This window comes from Schistocerca nitens, chromosome 4 (assembly GCF_023898315.1).
Source record: "Schistocerca nitens isolate TAMUIC-IGC-003100 chromosome 4, iqSchNite1.1, whole genome shotgun sequence".
NCBI lineage: Eukaryota > Metazoa > Arthropoda > Insecta > Orthoptera > Acrididae > Schistocerca > Schistocerca nitens.
Genome location: NC_064617.1, coordinates 270,818,910 through 270,839,523, shown reverse-complemented (window position 1 = coordinate 270,839,523; position 20,614 = coordinate 270,818,910). Strand labels below are relative to the sequence as shown.

The following is a 20,614-nucleotide window of genomic DNA, read 5'->3' as shown; positions in this document are numbered from 1 at the left end:
CGGTTGGCATTAGAAAGTGCTAATCCTCAGTTTAGTAAGTATTAGTCCGATCATGTTATCTGTTGTATATTCAAATGAACAACATTACTGTAACACTTTATTCCACATGCACCACTGGAAAGCAATGTGTGTGTGTGTGTGTGTGTGTGTGTGTTTGAAACAAAAGAGCAATAAGGATACTAAACTGGCTATTAAAAAGTAGTTATACAGGATGCCATTTCTGTATTGTTTCTAAATTTAACTTTAGTTTTATTTTTGTGACGCGTGGGGAAGTCACCACAAACAGGCTGCTCACGAGGTGTGGCATATGACAATTTCATCACGTCAAAGGCTTCTATCCAATCACTTGTTGACAAATCTGAGATAGCAACAGGAAACAGCAAAAGGAAAGCTGAAGGCATAAATTTCACATTTTAGAAATCTTTCATGCAAGAGGATCATACAATCACACCGTTGTTTGACTGTCGCACAGACTTGCACATGGAGATATAGAAACAGGCATTCCTGGTGTAGACAAGCAACTGAAAGAGTCGATAACAAATAAGTTCCCAGGTCTGGATGGAATTCCAATTCAAGAGTACTCCGTGGCACTGACATCTTACTTAGTATGCATTTATGGCACATCTCTTGCCCAACACAAAGTCCCAAGTGACTGGAAAAAAGAGGTGCTGATTCCCATGTACAAGAAAGGCAAAAGAAAGAATAAACATAATTACAGACCAATGCCCTTAACATCATTTTGCTGCAGAATTCTTGTACATATTCTGATATTGAATATAATAAATTTCCTCAAAACAGAAAAGCTTCTGTCCACAAAGCAGCACAGGTTTAGATAGCATCGCTTGTGTGAAACCCAGCTTGCCCTTCTGTCACATTATATTCTATAAACCATAAATAGAGGGCAACAGACAGATTCTATATGAATTACTAGATTTCCAGAAAGCATCTTAAACAATGCCCCACTGCAGATTGTTGAAGGTCCAAGCATACGGACTAAGTTCCCAGCTATGCGAGTGGTTCGAAAACTTTGTAAGTAGTAGAACCCAGTATGTTGTCCTCATCGCAAATGTTCAACAGATCAGGGTATCGTCAGGAGTGCCCCACGGAACAGCGGTAGGATCCCTCTTACTCTCTATATACATAAATGATCTGACAGACAGAGAGAGCAGCAATTTGCAGATGTTTGCTGGTGACACTGTGATGTTTCATAAGATGTTGCCATTGAATGGCTGTAGGAGAATACAAGATGATTTAGAATTTCTAGTTGGTGTGATGGATGACAGCTTGCTCTAAACACAGGAAAATGCAAGTTAAGCAAACCAGCAGGAAAAATAATCTTTAACATTTGAATATAGCATTAGTCGTATGCATCTTGATACAGTCACATTGATTAGACAGCTAGTTATAATGTCACAAAGCAATACGAAATGGAATGAGCATGTCAGGTTGGCAGTAGAGAAGCCAAGTGCTTGACTTTGTTTTATTGGGAAAATTTTGGGAAAGGCCAGCTCATTTATAAAGGAGATGGTATACAGAACTAGTGTGACCCATTCTTGACTACTGCTCAAGTATTTGGGATCCCCACCAGGTCAGACTAGAGGAGGACATCAAAGAAATTCAGAGCCATGCTTCTACATTTGTTAGCAGCAGGTTCCATCAGCACACAAGTGTTACAGAGATGCTTTATGAACTCATATGGGAATCCCTGGACGAAAGGTAACGCTCTTTTCATGAGGCACTATTGAAGAAATTTAGAGAATCAGCACCTGAAGCTGACTGCAGAACAATTCTACTGCTGCCAATGTACATTTTGCATAGGGACCAAAAACATAAGATGAGCGAAATTAGGGCTCATACAAAGGCTTATACATGGTCTTTTTTCCTCACTCAACTGTAAAGAGGAACAGGAAAGGAAATGACTAGTAGTGGCATGTGGGACCCTCTGCCACGCACCATATGGTGGCTTGTGATATACATATGTAGATGTAGATCTGGTGCCCGAACCTATCCTTTTGGTTCTCATAATGAATTCGAAGTTATTGACACTGTAACAATTTTATGGCCCTGATGGACAAAGCAAATAGAATTCATGTAACACCATATTCAGTTCTAATGTATTACTTACAATGAGAGATGAAGTATAATCAGTGTTACTTGAAGCAACTGAGTATGACTGCTTATTTCCATGTAATTGGACTATCAATTTAACATAGTGCACAACCATTCAGTCACTGCTGATAACACTAATCATTCTTCATATTTTGCTGTACCCCACAAACACACAAACTTAACATAAATATAATGCCATACTTTGAGATTCTCGTATTAACTGGCAACTGTGCAATTAGAAACATAAATGATTTCCATAGATAAACACACAGGAGAACATTGTATAACTAATGGTGTTGTATCAACCTCAGATTACCTTCACTACACTGCTTGAAGAAATAAATATTAAAAAATTATCTTTACACAAGATTTTCAAATTTTTGTAGCATTTAAGGTGAACATATGTAGGTGAGCTATTTTCTAAAATAGTATGTTTGATGTATAAAATTGTACTGTTCATTTAGACTGCATCAATTTTTAAAACTGTGGTCAGTTTCAGTTCCACATCAATTGTCTTCAGACCTGTATATATTGGTTACAAAAGTAACCCGTCCAACTCATCAGTAAATTTACATGATATGTCACAGCACAATATTTCATGACCAAAATTTATATTTTCTAATGAACTCGATGGATTACTACTGTATCCGATATTTAGATTGAAGATAGGAATGCAGAACCAAAACAAATCACAATTTTAAAGTTTATGCAATCTATACCAACAATAAAATCTGTTGTACAAAACTAACTGCAGATTCTCTCCCAAAAAGACAGTATGTTGCTTTTTGCAAATGTACATTTGATGTTTCACTATGACTTCTTTTTTCACCCCAGAACAAGCAAAAATACACCATTTTTGCTGAAATGGTCTACCAAAAACTGAATTACTGAAAAAGTTTACCTGCAAACTGCAAATGGGTCTGTAGCTTGAGACTTCATTGGGGACCCCTTTTCTTGTAAACTGGTACTGTGTTTGTTGGTTTTAGAATGTCTGGTAACTCGCCAGTAGCTAGGTATTTATTAATTGCTGGAATATGCAACTAAATGCATCTCTTGGTGCCATGTCTTCAAATATTTACTGCCATTCAACAGCAAACAATGGAGTGCTGAGGGCATCTAATCTTCCTTTTTTTGATAACTTCTACTGAATACAGTTTAGAGTCCATGTAGTGCTGAGCTAATGTATTCACAGCAGACTTCAAACCGGTGGTTAGTCCAGCCAGCATGCTGCTGCTGGAATTTCTCTGTCAGGGCAGAATAATGATGAGTTGGCATGGTGCAAGACACCAGTCTGTCACAATGGAGATTAGTGTTACCTCGTGCCGTGCCCCAACGCTGTGCTATCTCAACCCTCATGCAGTGTGTGACCAGAGTTATCACCCGGCCATAGCAAAGCTTGGCAAATTTACCATATACACTCACTGCCCTGACTTAGCAGTACCTATCTACAACTGCTGACTGTGCCAAAAACTACTCTGTATCAGCTGTTGGCCCAATGTGAGTAACCCAGCCTTTTCTACAACCATTTGCCACCTCCACTAGCTGCTGGTCTATGGACCACTCCTGGATCTGATGCTACCAGTGTCTTAACGGATGCCACATGGGTAGGCTCTCCATCAGTCTTTCATCAACCAGCTCCTGGGAACCTAGAGCTACCTGCGGTCCTGCACATACGTGCCTCACTGACGAAGGAATGCTTGACAACGTTACATGTTACAGAGCTGCTGACCCTACGACTCTGCTGAGACTGCCTTTTGCCCACAATGACTGCTGATAAACACATCATCTCATGTTTTGTTGAGGTGGACTCTTCCACCTGGGTACATTGCACACCACTCAGTTGCTGACTTCTGTGAATGTACAATTTCTCCATACATTATGATGTTGGTACTGAAGCATTTCTGATTCCACGACAGACAAGGATCCCGTTCTTTACATCCAAAGCCCTGCTCACCATCCTGGCATCTAACAGTATCAATGGTCAATGGACCATTCTGGCAATCTAACCAGATTTGATTACTTGAGTGTGTGATTATACACTGAAGCACCAAAGAAACTGTTACAGGCATGCATATTCATATACAGAGATATGTAAACAGGCAGAATACTGTGCTGCAGTCAGCAACGCCTAAATAAGACAAGTGTGTGGGGCAGTTGTTAGATTGGTTACTGCAGCTACAATGGCAGGATATCAAGATTTAAGTGAGCTTGAACTTGGTGTTATAGTTGGCTCATGAGTGATGGGAAACAGATCTCTGAGGTAGCGATGAAGTGGGGATTTTCCTGTACGACCATTTCAAGAGTGTACAATGAATATCAGGAATCCCGTAAAACATCAAATCTCCAACATCGCTGCATGTCAGCAGCAGACTGTTCAAGCTTCTGGACGCTCTGCTATGGTTTGGGGCATGTGCACCTGGAGTGATATGGGATACCTGATACATCTAGATAGGACTCTGTGACACGTACTTTAGCACCCTATCTGATCACCAGCATCCATTCATGTCCATTGTGCATTCTGACAGACTTGGGAAATTCCAGCAGGACGATGTGACACCCCACACGTCCAGAATTGCTATAGAGTGGCTCCAGGAATGACACTCTCCTGAGTTTAAACACTTCTGCCAGCCACCAAACTCCCCAAACATGAACATTATTGAGCATATATGGGATGCCTTGCAATGTGCTGTTCAGAAGAGATCTCCACCTCCTCGTACTCTTATGTATTTATGAACAGCCTGCAGGATTCATGGTGTCAATTCCCTCCAGCACTACTTCAGATGTAAGTTGAGTCCATGCTACATTGTGTTTCAGCATGTCTGTGTGCTCACGGGTGCCCTATGCAATATTATGCGGGTGTACCAATTTCTTTGGCTCTTCAGTGTGTAAACCAAGCCTATTGTCCTAGTGGAGTTTACTGAAAATTATTCATTTATTAATCAGGATGCAGTGCAAGGTTTCCGTAGGGGAAACAGTAAAGCACCAATTCCTCCATTTTTACAAAATCAGATGTTGGAATCTACGAGTATTTTTCATTGTCAGTGTCTGTCTGCCACGACACAGTTACTGTTCATGTTCTTATCAAGGAGCTGATGAAACAAGTAAAAACACAGTTTGCGCATAGTTCCCACATCCATATTTTATTTATGCCTCCAGGACCCGATACAAAACTTTCAAAAATTGTCTCAATTTGTGCGATTACAAAAGAGACTTTGGAATGATGTTAGAATAGATTATTTTTCTACATGTCATACAAAGATATGTTCTCATGGGACTGGAGGAACAACAAAGTGATTAGCTCTGCAAGGTTCGCAGGAGAGCTTCTGTAAAGTTTGGAAGGTAGGAGACAAGGTTCTGGCAGAAGTAAAGCTGTGAGGACGGGGCGTGAGTCGTGCTTGGGTAGCTCAGTTGGTAGAGCACTTGCCCGCAAAAGGCAAAGGTCCCGAGTTCGAGTCTCGGTCCGGCACACAGTTTTAATCTGCCAGGAAGTTTCAAAGATAATCTTCTTCTTTACAGAAGTGGGCTGAAAGAACCCAATTGTCTGCCCTCAATTTATTAACTATTGTAAAGCTGTAGGAGAATGAAATATAAACTTTCAATGATCTATTTGGGAGAAGGAACCAACCAGCGAGGTCATCGGTGCTATCGGATTAAGGAAGGTTTGGGAAGGAAGTCAGCCGTGCCCTTTCAAAGGAACCATCCTGGCATTCGCCTGAGGCGATTTAGGGATGTCATGGGAAACCTAAATCAGGATCACCGGATGCACATTTGAACCATCATCCTCCCGAATGCGGGTCCAGTGTGCTAACCACTGCACAACCTCGCTTTGTCACAAAATTATTTTCTAGGATATAAAAAGCTAAACCACATTTTTTCAATTGTCTATTTTTTTGGCCAACTTTGCTTCAAATTATCTATATGAAAACATATCATGAAATCATTTATTATTATTACATGTACAATCATGCAAGATGACCGAGTTTTCTTTCAAGAAAATAATACCAGAGATATACGTATCTATGGTTCTGGTGGTAATATTGGTTCGTGGCTTCAGTCATACCTTAAGGACCAAACGCAGACTGCAATGCTGAATGGCTCATCCAGGGACCTGTCTCATCTGAGTGGGAGACCTCAAATTGCTGTGGGCCATAAGGCACTGTCTTAGGTCCACTGATATTTCTTATTTTCATTAATGACCTTCCTCTTTGTTGCAATACAATGAGTAAATTTATCATTTTTGCAGATGATACTACAATTCTCACTGATAAACTATCCAGCAAAATTCCTAAACAAACTACAAACAAAGCTTTCACAAAAATTTTAAATTGGTTTTCTTGAAATGGCCTCTTAGTCAATGCAGATGAAACCCATTATATGAGATTTCATAAATCACAAAGAAATCTTAAAGAAATTAACATAAAGTGTATCGACCAACCAATTTAAAAAGGTGAGGACACAAAATTCCTGCGTGCATATGTAGACAGCAAATGTAATTGGACAACCCACATCCTTCATATTTTTAAAAGACTTATCTCAGCAATATTTTCACTATGAATGATTACTTCTGTAGCTGAAGTAGATACCATTAAAGCTTCCTACTTTGGCTACTTTCATTCATTAATGTCATATCCTATTACATTCTGGGGGGGGGGGGGGGGGGGGACCAACCTGTTGCAAAAATAATTTTCACTGCAAAAGAAGAACTATCAGAATAATGAGTGGTGTCCATCATAGACGCTCTTGCAGGTACTTGTTTAAAAAAATGGGTCTACTTACAGTACACGTTTTCCTTGTTGACCCATGTCTGTAATAACTTTTCTCTATACAGGGTGTTACAAAAAGGTACGGCCAAACTTTCAGGAAACATTCCTCACACACAAATAAAGAAAAGATGTTATGTGGACATGTGTCCGGAAACGCTTAATTTCCATGTTAGAGCTCATTTTAGTTTCATCAGTATGTACTGTACTTCCTCGAATCCCCGCCAGTTGGCCCAATTGAAGGAAAGTAATGTTGACTTCGGTGCTTGTGTTGACATGCGACTCATTGCTCTACAGTACTAGCATCAAGCAGGCATTGTTGGTGATGTCTTGATTGGGCCCCATGTTCTTCCACCTACACTCAATGGAGCACGTTAGCATGATTTCATACGGGATACTCTACCTGTGCTGCTAGAACATGTGCTTTTACAAGTACGACACAACATGTGGTTCATGCACGATGGAGCTCCTGCACATTTCAGTCGAAGTGTTCATACGCTTCTCAACAACAGATTCGGTGACCGACGGATTGGTAGAGGCGGACAAATTCCATGGCCTGCACGCTCTCCTGACCTCAACCCTCTTGACTTTCATTTATGGGGAGCATTTGAAAGCTCTTGTCTACGCAACCCCGGTACCAAATGTAGAGACTCTTCGTGCTCGTATTGTGGACGGCTGTGATACAATACGCCATTCTCCAGGGCTGCATTAGCGCATCAGGGATTCCATGCGATGGAGGGTGGATGCATGTATCCTCGCTAACGGAGGACATTTTGAACATTTCCTGTAACAAAGTGTTTGAAGTCACGCTGGTACGTTCTGTTGCTGTGTGTTTCCATTCCATGATTAATGTGGTTTGAAGAGAAGTAATAAAATGAGCTCTAACATGGAAAGTAAGCGTTTCCGGACACATGTCCACATAACATATTTCCTTTCTTTGTGTGTGAGGAATGTTTCCTGAAAGTTTGGCCGTACCTTTTAGTAACACCCTGTATAAAGACAACAGTGAACACCATGACTACAAATACCAAAAACAGTTTGCACAATGAATTGAAAAGTCTAAATCTGCTTCAAAAAGGAGTTTATTACTCCAGAATTAAGCCATTTAATGCATTCCCACCACATATCAGAACCCTTCAGAAAAAACTGCCTAAATTCAAACAAATTCTGAAAGAGTACCTGACGGAAAAATCTTTTTACATGGTCAATAAATTTTTGAGAGAAAATGAATAACACCACGAAATTTACAACTGTATTACAAATACTTATTTTGAGTACTACAATAGGCATTCAAAAATTTGGTTTTTGGTATTTGTGTATTTATTTACTAATTGTAATACTTTCTGTTAAACGGGTATATGTTCTAAATTAGATATTTTATTTACATTGTATATTTTATTTTATTTGTGTAAGATACATCTAAGCTGTGTAGAATTTGACACATTCCATATCTTTGTGATTTACTTACTACCTGGATCTACAGAACACAAAATAAACAAAGAAATAAAAATGAACAAAGTTGCTGAAGAACCTGGGCTGCACTGTTGACAGCTGCATTATGGGGTTAAACAAATGACTACATCTCCCAGAAGTATCAAACTGGTGATTGTGAAAATTTAAGCATGCTTAGTGGGAACACATGCTGATGTTCGCACAAAATTTCATCAAAATATATTTATGATCATGCAGGAACCTGCAGACCACTTGGCATGGAATGATTCAGTTGCTAAACTAGGAAACAGTCCACAGCCAATATGCATTCACTTGCCTCATTCAAATGAAGCTGAATCATAGTGTATCATTCAAATGATGCTGTATCAAATTCACCATCATAACTCCCAGAATAAGGGTACACTAGACAGGCCAAGAAGTTTGCAGGACAAGATAGAGTCACATCCCAATAATGGCCATCAAAAATTTTACTGCACTACCAAACAGTGTTCAGCCCCTTAATAGTCGAGCTGTTCAAAGCAAACATGTTGAGTGACCTAAAGAAACATCATCATACTCTGTGAATGAATAGAAGAGTGACTACCTAATTTGAAAGTCAGTGCTATGGCTCTACTATCAACACTGATATTTTGCTTCTAATGTTATTACAGCGTCCATTTTATTCTTCTTCTTCTTCAGTAGTGCCCTTGGTGAGCCTTGGCTTCTTCAATGATCTTCCTCCATACTTCACAGTTATTTGCTGCTCTTTTCCACCATCGGACTTCCATGCTGGCGAGATCTATTATTACGTCATCAATCCATCTTCTTCTAGGTCTCCCTTTTCGCCTAGCTGAATGGACCACATCTTTCATCATTTTCTTTGGAATTCTATCCTCTGCCATTCTCTCCAAGTGTCCTAGCCATCATATTCACTGTGATTTTACAAATTTTACTATGTCCTTACCTTGTATTAACCCTTATAATACGGCATTGTAACATATTCTCCAGCCTTCATCCTCCCTTATTGGCCCATAGATTTTGCATAGTATTTTCTGCTCAATGGTTCTTAGTGCATTTTTATCATGTTTTGTCAACTCCATACCTCTGACCCGTATGTGATAACTGAGCAGACTGGGGAATTATATACAAGCAGTTTTGTTTTTCTTGTAACAAGGCTATTTCTGAAAAGTTGCATATTTGCAAAGTAAGCTCTGTTTCCTGCTTGTATTCTTTCCCTTATAGCCTTTCCAATACTGTTATCATTTGTTATCAGTGCTCCCACGTAGTTAAAAGAGGACACTCCTTTGAAGCATTTCCCATTGATGTTTAGGTTTTTAGGGGTTCTTCTGGCCTCAGATTGTGACATTACCATATATTTTGTTTTGTTTTCATTTACTATGAGGCCAATTTTTAAAGCTTCGGTTTCCATTGTCTAGTATGTTTCCTTGGAGTGTATTGATATTTCTTCCTACTATAGCAATGTCATCAATGTATGTACATATCTGGCTAGTTTTCATAAATATGGTGCTCTTTTGTTGATTTTATTTACTACACTATGCACGGCTATATTGAATAGGACAGTGGAGAGATTATCACCTTGCTCCATGCCTTTATTAAAGTCAAAGCTTTCACTCGTTCTGCTAAGGACGGGAAAAAAAAATAAAATAAAATAAAATTAATTTGACATGTTCCACATCCACGAGGAATTCCTCAGCATGGATCTATGGAACGAAAACTAATCTAATCTCTTTACTTCTGCTCTTGTCTCTGTCATTGTCATTCTGATTAGTCTTATTAGTTTAGCACATATACCAACTTCTTCCAGTACTCTGTACAGTTATTGCCAATTTATGCTGTCAAAGGCTTGTTTGAAGTCAATGAATAGAAAATGTAGATCTATATCATATTCATAGAACTTTTCCATCATTTGTCTTATCTCAAATATTTGATCAGGTGTTCCTCTGTCTGGAAAGCCACACTGATATTCCCCTTGTATGCCTCCTGCACACTTCTGTATCCTTTCATTTAATATACTTGTGAAGATCTTATAAGTTGTGTTTACGAGTGTTATACCTCTATAGTTTTCACATGCTGTTATGTCCCCTTTCCTATATATGGGGATTATTATTCCAGTTTTCCACTTATCTGACATAGTTTCTGTTTCCCATATATCTGATATTAATGTATGCAGTTCCTTTATTACAGCCTCACCACCAGTTTTTATTAATTCAGCGATTATGCTGTCTTCCCCAGGGGCTTGATAGTTTTTCGACTTGTGCACAGCCTAGGAGACCTCTTGTAGTGTTGGCTTTCTTGCCTCATTGGTACCACTGTCTGCTTCCAGCTCCACTCTTTCCTCCTGTGTGGCTATCTCTTCATCTTCTAGGCTGGTGCTTGGTGTATCTTTACTCTGCCCATCTTCTGACTACCTGTTCTTCCTTCCTTATCATTTTCTCATCTTCACTGGAAAAGGTCATTGTTTTTGGCTGGAATCTATTCTTCATTTTGCCTACAGCATGACAGAACTTTCTTATTTCATTCTGTTCCTTTAACTCTTCTAGTTCTTGAAATTTCTTCTTAGTCCACTCTCTTTTCTCTCTCTTGCACAGTCTGTTAGCTCTTCTCCTTAATTCTCTATATTGGTCCACATTATTTCTGGTTTCTATCTGTAGTACTTTCGTTCTTGTCCTGTTCTTTTCATCTATTGCTAATCTGCAGTCCTCATCAAACCATTCCTGGGTTCTTCTATTCCTTCTTATGCCTATTATTTCGTCTGCAGCATCTTCAAGGGCTTTTTCAATCCTGATACTCCTTTCGTCTATTCCTACTGCAGTCTTTTCATTACTCAACTTTCTGCTTAGTGTTGCTTGGTATTTTTTTACTTCATCAGAGATTTTCAATTTGTCTGTATTTCATTTCAACATCTTTTCTATACTGTTGCCATTTGTTAGTGACAGTTTCTCTCTCAAGAGTGATTTTGTCACAAAATGGTCTGAGTCACAGTTTGGTCCTCTGCAGCTCCATACATCCATAACTGGTGTGGAGTGGTGTGCAATCACTAAAATATGGTCAATCTGACTGACTACTCCATTGACTGCATACTTCCAAGTACCCAGATGGATCACTGTGTATGGAAAGCAGTTACTTTTAATAATCATATTATTCCTTGCTGCGAATTGGCATAGTAAGTCTATAGGCTTGTTGTTTTCTTCATGTAGTGAATATTTTTCAGAAACTCCATATGGATGTTCATTCCTCCCTATTTTTCCCTTAAAATCTTTTATTACTAGCATCAAGTCGTATGTAGGTAAAGCGCAGCATCCTTTTTCCAATTCTTCGTAGAACTGTTCTTTAATTTTATCCTCTGTTGGTGCATGTTCATCCACTATTGATATATTTCTAAATTTCCCTCTTAGTCTGAGTCTGCACATCCATTCACTTATGGGTTCAAATTCCAGAAGGCTTTTCCTGACTTCACTTGTTATCATAAACGTTCTTCCAAGTTGGCCTGTTCTTTCTTCTGGTCCACTACATACCAACGAGTACTCAGGTTTATTTATCTGCCCATTCTCATGCCATCTTATTTCCTGTAGCCCTGTTGTTGTTGTTGCCTTCAGTGCTGAGACTGGCTTTATGCAGGTCTCCATGCTACTCTATCTTGTGCAAGCTTCTTCAACTCCCAGTACCCACTGCAGCCTACATCCTTCTGAATCTGCTTAGTGTATTCATCTCTTGGTCTCCCTCTATGATTTTTACCCTCCACACTGCCCTCCAGTACTAAATTGGTGATCCCTTGATGCCTCAGAACGTGTCCTACCAACCGATCCCTTCTTCTGGTCACGTTGTGCCACAAACTTCTCTTCTCCCCAATCCTATTCAATACCTCCTCATTAGTTATGTGATCTACCCATCTAATCTTCAGCATTCTTCTGTAGCACCACATTTCGAAAGCTTCTATTCTCTTCTTGTCCAAACTGTTTATCGTCCATGTTTCACTTCCATACATGGCTACACTCCATACAAATACTTTCAGAAACGTCTTCCTGACACTTAAATCTATACTCGATGTTAACAAATTTCTCTTCTTCAGAAACACTTTCCTTGCCATTGCCAGTCTACATTTTATATCCTCTCTACTTCGACCATCATCAGTTATTTTACTCCCTAAATAGCAAAACTCCTTTACTACTTTAAGTGTCTCATTTCCTAATCTAATCCCCTCAGCATCACCCGATTTAATTTGACTACATTCCATTCTCCTCGTTTTGCTTTTGTTGATGTTCATCTTATATCCTCCTTTCAAGACACTGTCCATTCCGTTCAACTGCTCTTCCAAGTCCTTTGCTGTCTCTGACAGAATTACAATGTCATCGGCACACCTCAAAGTTTTTATTTCTCCTCCATGAATTTTAATACCTACTCCGAATTTTTCTTTTGTTTCCTTTACTGCTTGCTCAATATACAGATTGAATAACATCAGGGAGAGGCTACAACCCTGTCTTCCCAACCACTGCTTCCCTTTCATGCCCCTCGACTCTTATAACTGCCATCTGGTTTCTGTACAAATTCTAAACAGCCATTCACACCCTGTATTTTACCCCTGCCACCTTCAGAATTTTAAAGAGAGTATTCCAGTCAACATTGTCAAAAGCTTTCTCCAAGTCTACAAATGCTAGAAATGTAGGTTTGCCTTTTCCGAGTCTAGCTTCTAAGATAAGTCGTGGGGTCAGTATTGCCTCACGCGTTTCCATATTTCTACAGAATCCAAACTGATATTCCCCGTGGTCGGCTACTACCAGTTTTTACATTCGTCTGTAAAGAATTCGCGTTAGTATTTTGCAGCCATGACTTATTAAACTGATAGGTCGGTAATTTTCACATCTGTCAACGCCTGCTTTCTTTGGGATTGGAATTATTATATTCTTCTTGAAGTCTGAGGGTATTTCGCCAGTCTCATACATTTTGCTCATCAGGTGGTAGAGTTTTGTTAGGACTGACTCTCCCAAGGCCGTCAGTAGTTCTAATGGAATGTTGTCTACTCCTGGAGCCTTGTTTCGACTCAGGTCTTTCAGTGCTCTGTCAAACTCTTCACGCAATATCGTATCTCCCATTTCATCTTCATTTACATTCTCTTCCCTTTCTCTAACATTGCCCTCAAGTACATCGCCCTTGTATAGTCCTTCTATATACTCCTTCCACCTTTCTGCTTTCCCTTCTTTGCTTAAAACTGGGTTTCCATCTGAGCTCTTGATATTCATACAAGTGGTTCTCTTTTCTCCAAAGGTCTCTTTAATTTTCCTGTAGGCAGTATCTATCTTACCCCTAGTGAGATAAGCCTCTACATCCTTACATTTGTCCTCTACCCATGCCTGCTAAGCCATTTTGCAATTCCTGTCGATCTCATTTTTGAGACGTTTGTATTCCTTTTTGCCTGCTTCATTTACTGCATTTTTATATTTTCTCCTTTCATCAGTTAAATTCAGTATTTCTTCTAGCCCTCGTCTTTTTACCTAATTGATCCTCTGCTGCCTTCACTACTTCATCCCTCAAAGCTACCCATTCTTCTGCTACTGTATTTCTTTCCACCATTCTTGTCAATTGTTCCCTTATGCTCTCCCTGAAACTCTCTACAACCTCTCGTTCTTTCAGTTTATCCAGGTCCCATCTCCTTAAATTCCCACCTTTTTGCAGTTTCTTCAGTTTTAATCTACAGTTCATAACCAATAGAATGTGGTCAGAGTCCACATCTGCCCCTGGAAATGTCCTACAATTTAAAACCTGGTTCCTAAATCTCTGTCTTACCATTATATAATCTATCTGAAACCTGTCAGTATCTCCAGGCTTCTTCCATATATACAACCTTCTTTTATGATTCTTGAACCAAGTGTTAGCTATGATTAAGTTATGCTCGGTGCAAAATTCTACCAGGCGGCTTCCTCTTTCATTTCTTCCCCCCAATCCATATTCACCTACTATGTTTACTTCTCTCCCTTTTCCTACTGACGAATTCCAGTCACCCATGATTATTAAATTTTCGTCTCCCTTCACTACCTCAATAATTTCTTTTATCTCGTCATACATTTCATCAATTTCTTCATCATCTGCAGAGCTAGTTGGCATATAAACTTGTACCACTGTGGTAGGCGTGGGCTTCGTGTCTATATTGGCCACAATAATGCGTTCACTATGCTGATTGTAGTAGGTTACCCGTACGCCTATTTTTTTATTCATTATTAAACCTACTCCTGCATTACCCCTATTTGATTTTGTATTTATAACCCTGTATTCACCTGACCAAAAGTCTTATTCCTCCTGCCACCGAACTTCGCTAATTCCCACTATATCTAACTTTAACCTATCCATTTCCATTTTTAAATTTTCTAATCTACCTACCCGATTAAGGGATCCGACATTCCATGCTCCGATCCGTAGAACGCCAGTTTTCTTTCTCCTGATAACAACGTCCTCCTGACAAGGGAACCTCCCCATCGCACCCCCCTCATATTTAGTTATAAGTTGGCACAGTGGATAGGCCTTGATAAACTGAACACAGATCAACTGAGAAAACAGAAAGAAGTTGTGTGGAACTGTGAAAAAATAAGCAAAATATACAAACTGAGTAGTCCGTGGCCACATAGGTAACATCATGGACAATGTAAGCTCAGCAGCGCCGTGGTCCCGTGGTAGAGTGAGCAGCTGCGGGACGAGAGGTCCTTGGCTCAAGTCTTCCATCAAGTGAAAATTTTACTTTCTTTATTTTTGCATAGTTATTATCTGTCCGTTCGTTCATTGACGTCTCTGTTCACTGTAATAAGTTTAGTGTCTGTGTTTTGCGACCGCATCGCAAAACCGTGCGATTAGTAGACGAAAGGACGTGCCTCTCCAATGGGAACCAATAACATTTGATCGCAAGGTCTTATGTCAACCGATTCCTCCACAGGAAAACACATCTGATATATTCTATACGACACTGGTGACGGCATGTGCGTCACATGACAGGAATATGTTGTCGACCCACCTAACTTGTACACTTGGCGAATGGGTAAAAAGATTCTTCTACCTTGCCCGATTTAGGTTTTCTTGTGGATGTGATAATTACTCCCAAAAAAGTGATGAAAACATAAGAGTTTGTCACATAAACTGAAAATAAAAAACTAAACTTTTCACTCTATGGAAGATTTGAACCAAGGACCTTTCGTTCCGCAGCTGCTCACATTACCACGAGACCTCGGCGCTACTTCGTTCCCAGTGTCCTTGATGTTGCCTATCTTCCCATGAACTACTCAGTTTGTATATTTTGCTTATTTTTTCACAGTTCCACACAACTTCTTCCTGTTTTCTCAATTGATCTGTGTTCAGTTGTTCAAAGCCTATCCACTGCGCCAGCTTATAACTAAATCTGAGGGGGGTGCACTGGGGAGGTTCCTTTGTGAGTAGTCCCTGCCCAGAGATCTGAATGGGGGACTATTTTACCCCAAGAGGATGCCATCATCATTTATCCATACAGTAAAGCTGCATGCCCTCAGGTAAAATTACGGCTGTGGTTTCCCCTTGCTTTCAGCCGTTCGCAGTACCAGCACAGCAAGGCCATTTTGGTTAGTGTTTCAAGGCCAGATCAGTCAATCATCCAGACTGTTGCCCCTGCAACTACTGAAAAGGCTGCTGCCCCTCTTCAGGAACCACACGTTTGTCTGGCCTCTCAACAGATACCCCTCCGTTGCGGTTGCACCTACGGGCCTCCCCACCAACGGCAAGGTCTATGGTTCATTGGGGGGGGGGGGGGTCGCTGTACCCCATGACATCATATTTAAATTTTAAAATTTCATTGGCTATTTCTTTCATTTTTTCCAGGCTGAAGCATTGTCCTCACATTCCATGATGCTACTGCCATATCCTTTATCCGTTTCCTTTGTCAGGGCCATGATACATGTTTTCCATTCAGTTTCCAAGGCTTCTGTCAAATTTCTGTAATATTCTTCTTTTTTTTATTTTTTTACAGTATGGGGTTATTAGCCCCATGCCCAACACCCAACTTGGAGGACCAGGATTTGTATTAGGTTTGCTCCTCCAGGGAAGCTGGCTTCACTATGCCTCTACAGCCCTCCATGCCCTATATTGTGGGACACACTTAATCTGGCTCCTCAGTCGAGACCAATCCCGCTTGGGTGACCCTCCTCGACTTCAATTAAGTATGCAAACCCTCCCGTCCAGCACTGAAGGTGCCTACTATAAGGTAGCGTCCCCTGGGAGGGCATCCATTTTATTGCTGTAATATTATTGGAGATTAATTTAATCCTGACACAGTGCAACCAGTTGTCAATGTCAATGACATATTGCTGGTAACAAATGGTACTAGTAATAAGGAAAATGGTGAGATTTTAGTATGGTCTCTCTTACTCTTTAATCACACTACACATATTCTCTGCTGAATGGGATGTATATGTTTACTACACCTAAAAAGCTGACAGAGAATCGTAACCAACAAGCTCTTCTAGCTGAAATGTCAGTTTGTGTTAAGTATAAATGCTGAGAATGCTTTTGGTAGCTTGAGCAGTCATATCAACAAGAGGTTATGAAGACAGTGCCTAACATGACTGGGTAGCTCTAAGATACATCAAATGTAGACCTACAGAATGTATCCAAGATGTTTTACAGAAATGTCACCTCAAATTTGTCACCTCACCAGTCATAAAACTCACACTCACACTGGCAATTAGGTAAACGGCTCTACGCACTATGGGACTTAACATCTGCGGTCATCAGTCCCGTACACTTAGAACTACTTAAACCTAACTAATCTAAGGATATCACACACATTCATGCTTGAGGCAGAATTCGAACCTACGACAGTAGCAGCAGCGTGGTTCTGGACTGAAGCGCCTAGAACCGCTCGGCCACAGCGGCCGGCAATTAGGTAAACATCACATATTGCCCACCTGCATTTTTCAATGTGGTGCACGATAAATATTACACTGCACTATTAGTCAACCTGTTACCACAAACTTTACTTGGCTTTCACATTCATTGGCATTGTCAATTCTCAACCAAACAGTCACCTTTCAACCTAACCTAAATCTTTGACAGTGCCACAGATCAGTCTTTCACCATAACCAAGAATGTTAAAAAAAATGAAAGCTAATGAACTTGTGCAGAAAAATTAGAGGGAGGGATCATATGTACTTATCAGACCCAAATCCAACACAGGTAATCCCAAAATGATGATTCTTATTTGGTAGAAACCTAAATTTTGTTAAGTAATTACCTTTGGTACATACAAATTCGTTAGTGGCACAGACAATGGTAGACCACTTCAAGTATTAATTACTAAACTGTATCATTGATGATAAACATATCTGCAAGCAGTGCATTTCATAATTCAAGTCACGTTACCCATACACATTATATTTATGCAGCTAGCCCCTAACAGTCCGTAGTCTGGACTTAACTTATTGTCTAATAGTGATTTACACAGGGTGGAAATTCACTGAATACCACAGCTAAAGTAACAATAAAATCGTCTTTGTTTCAGTGGAAACGTCATTTACAGGAATAAGATACAATACACAACTCAATTCAATCTGTCTCTGCAACTGGACAACATACATTTAACTAGTATAATCGTGTAATCCGCAGAACAGTTAGTTGTTATGATCACAAATTTAATGATTCTCGTTTCACGAAATCGACAGCTTTGGTCAGAATTGGAAACACAATTCTTATCTACCGACATCATACTAAGCTTGGATTTTTCAAACCCCTTCTACAAGTTCTTTTGTCACAACTTTCACACACTTCACAAGGAATTCTGATCGTAAAATGGGCTGCATAATGACAAAACAATATCCTTACAGCAACCTTCCTGAAAACTTCGGTCTCCAGCATCAACGCTACGATAGAATCGCCGTTAATGCTTACGTACCAGGCATTGAACTGAAATACTTTTGAATGGTCTTTCAAGTATCTCGAACCATGCTGTGGCTTTTTCCTGTGCCTCGTGTGGCATAAACGCTGAAATTTTCGGTTTATAAGCTCCTTCACAAAATTCCTGCTCAACACATTAGCCAAATGTAAACACATAGTTCCGAAGAACTTAAATATGTCACAATCTTTACCAGGCGTTGTGCTGAAAAACTTGGTCTTCATCTGTCAAATATCTGTTCCCAAATTGTATTCGTTTAGTATCACTGTCGCTGCGGCTTCTTTCCATCGCACCAAAACAGCAAAAGTCAACAAACAAACAGGTGTTTGAAAGATATTTTACACATCTCGCTGCGCGGAAAGATCAGTTTAAGAAAAACTTTGCGAGCAGCGATCAGATACGATCTGTCAGTGGCGCCACTTGAATCGGCGTACTGCAGTGGCACCGCGGTTGCACCTGTGAACATCAAGTTCTCGGTGGCATCACTGCAGTGATACCATTAGTTCCCAGGCCACCATCGCTCAATTCGCGCTGTACTAATTTTCCTCCTACAGTAAATAGTCCCCATTCGATTGGTTCCATCATTTCGAAACACCAACATTCTATCTCAGTTTTCGTTGAATAGCCGCTGCCGCTGTCTATTCGATTTAATTTTTTTTTTAATGGGGTGACTGACAAACTGTCAAAAAGGGCTCAGCAGACGCAATTTCTGCAATTATACAAATAATAAGCTTATACTCTTCGCCCATGAACCATGGACCTTGCCGTTGGTGGGGAGGCTTGCGTGCCTCAGCGATACAGATGGCCGTACCGTAGGTGCAACCACAACGGAGGGGTATCTGTTGAGAGGCCAGACAAACGTGTGGTTCCTGAAGAGGGGCAGCAGCCTTTTCAGTAGTTGCAGGGGCAACAGTCTGGATGATTGACTGATCTGGCCTTGTAACATTAACCAAAACGGCCTTGCTGTGCTGGTACTGTGAATGGCTGAAAGCAAGGGGAAGCTACGGCCGTAATTTTTCCTGAGGACATGCAGCTTTACTGTATGATTAAATGATGATGGCGTCCTCTTGGGTAAAATATTCCGGAGGTAAAATGGTCCCCCATTCGGATCTCCGGGCGGGGACTAATCAAGAGGACGTCGTTATCAGGAGAAAGAAAACTGGCATTCTACGGATCGGAGCGTGGAATGTCAGATCCCTTAATCGGACAGGTACGTTAGAACATTTAAAAAGGGAAATGGATAGGTTAAAGTTAGATATAGTGGGAATTAGTGAAGTTCGGTGGCAGGAGGAACAAGACTTTTGGTCAGGTGATTACAGGGTTATAAATACAAAATCAAATAGGGGTAATGCAGGAGTAGGTTTAATAATGAATAAAAAAATAGGAGTGCGGGTTAGCTACTACAAACAGCATAGTGAACGCATTATTGTGGCCAAGATAGACACAAAGCCCATGCCTACTACAGTAGTACAAGTTTATATGCCAACTAGCTCTGCAGATGATGAAGAAATTGATGAAATGTATGACGAGATAAAAGAAATTATTGAGGTAGTGAAGGGAGACGAAAATTTAATAGTCGTGTGTGACTGGAATTCGTCAGTAGGAAAAGGGAGAGAAGGAAACATAGTAGGTGAATATGGATTGGGGGGAAGAAATGAAAGAGGAAGCCGCCTTGTAGAATTTTCCACAGTGCATAACTTAATCATAGCTAACACTTGGTTCAAGAATCATAAAAGAAGGTTGTATACCTGGAAGAATCCTGGAGATACTAAAAGGTATCATATAGATTATATAATGGTAAGACAGAGATTTAGGAACCAGGTTTTAAATTGTAAGACATTTCCAGGGGCAGATGTGGATTCTGACCACAATCTATTGGTTATGAACTACAGATTGAAACTGAAGAAACTGCAAAAAGGTGGGAATTTAAGGAGATGGGACCTGGATAAACTGAAAGAACCAGAGGTTGTAGAGAGTTTCAGGGAGAGCATAAGGGAACAATTGACAGGAATGGGGGAAAGAAATACAGTAGAAGAAGAATGGGTAGCTCTGAGGGATGAAGTAGTGAAGGCAGCAGAGGATCAAGTAGGTAAAAAGACGAGGGCTAATAGAAATCCTTGGGTAACAGAAGAAATATTGAATTTAATTGATGAAAGGAGAAAATATAAAAATGCAGTAAATGAAGCAGGCAAAAAGGAATACAAACGTCTCAAAAATGAGATCGACAGGAAGTGCAAAATGGCTAAGGAGGGATGGCTAGAGGACAAATGTAATGATGTAGAGGCTTGTCTCACTAGGGGTAAGATAGATACTGCCTACAGGAAAATTAAAGAGACCTTTGGAGAGAAGAGAACCACATGTATGAATATCAAGAGCTCAGATGGCAACCCAGTTC

General features: G+C 40.1%; 1 protein-coding gene and 1 non-coding gene across 3 annotated transcripts in view; one reads left to right on the top strand and one right to left on the bottom strand.

Annotated features, from left to right (window-relative positions):
• The window catches only part of LOC126252997 (tRNA N(3)-methylcytidine methyltransferase METTL2), a 63,911-nt gene extending 45,315 nt beyond the window's left edge, over nt 1–18,596 (bottom strand). The window contains exon 1 of one of the 2 annotated variants that reach the window (XM_049954030.1): nt 18,413–18,596. In XM_049954030.1, coding sequence (XP_049809987.1) covers nt 18,413–18,507 — 95 coding nt within the window. In that variant the 5' untranslated portion in view covers nt 18,508–18,596. The remainder of the gene's footprint in view (nt 1–18,412) is intronic. The other variant, XM_049954029.1, reaches the window with a different exon arrangement.
• Trnal-caa (transfer RNA leucine (anticodon CAA)) lies at nt 5,502–5,576 on the top strand. The gene has a single exon. It is a non-coding gene; the product is annotated as a tRNA-Leu (tRNA).
• Nucleotides 18,597–20,614: the final 2,018 nt, after the last annotated feature.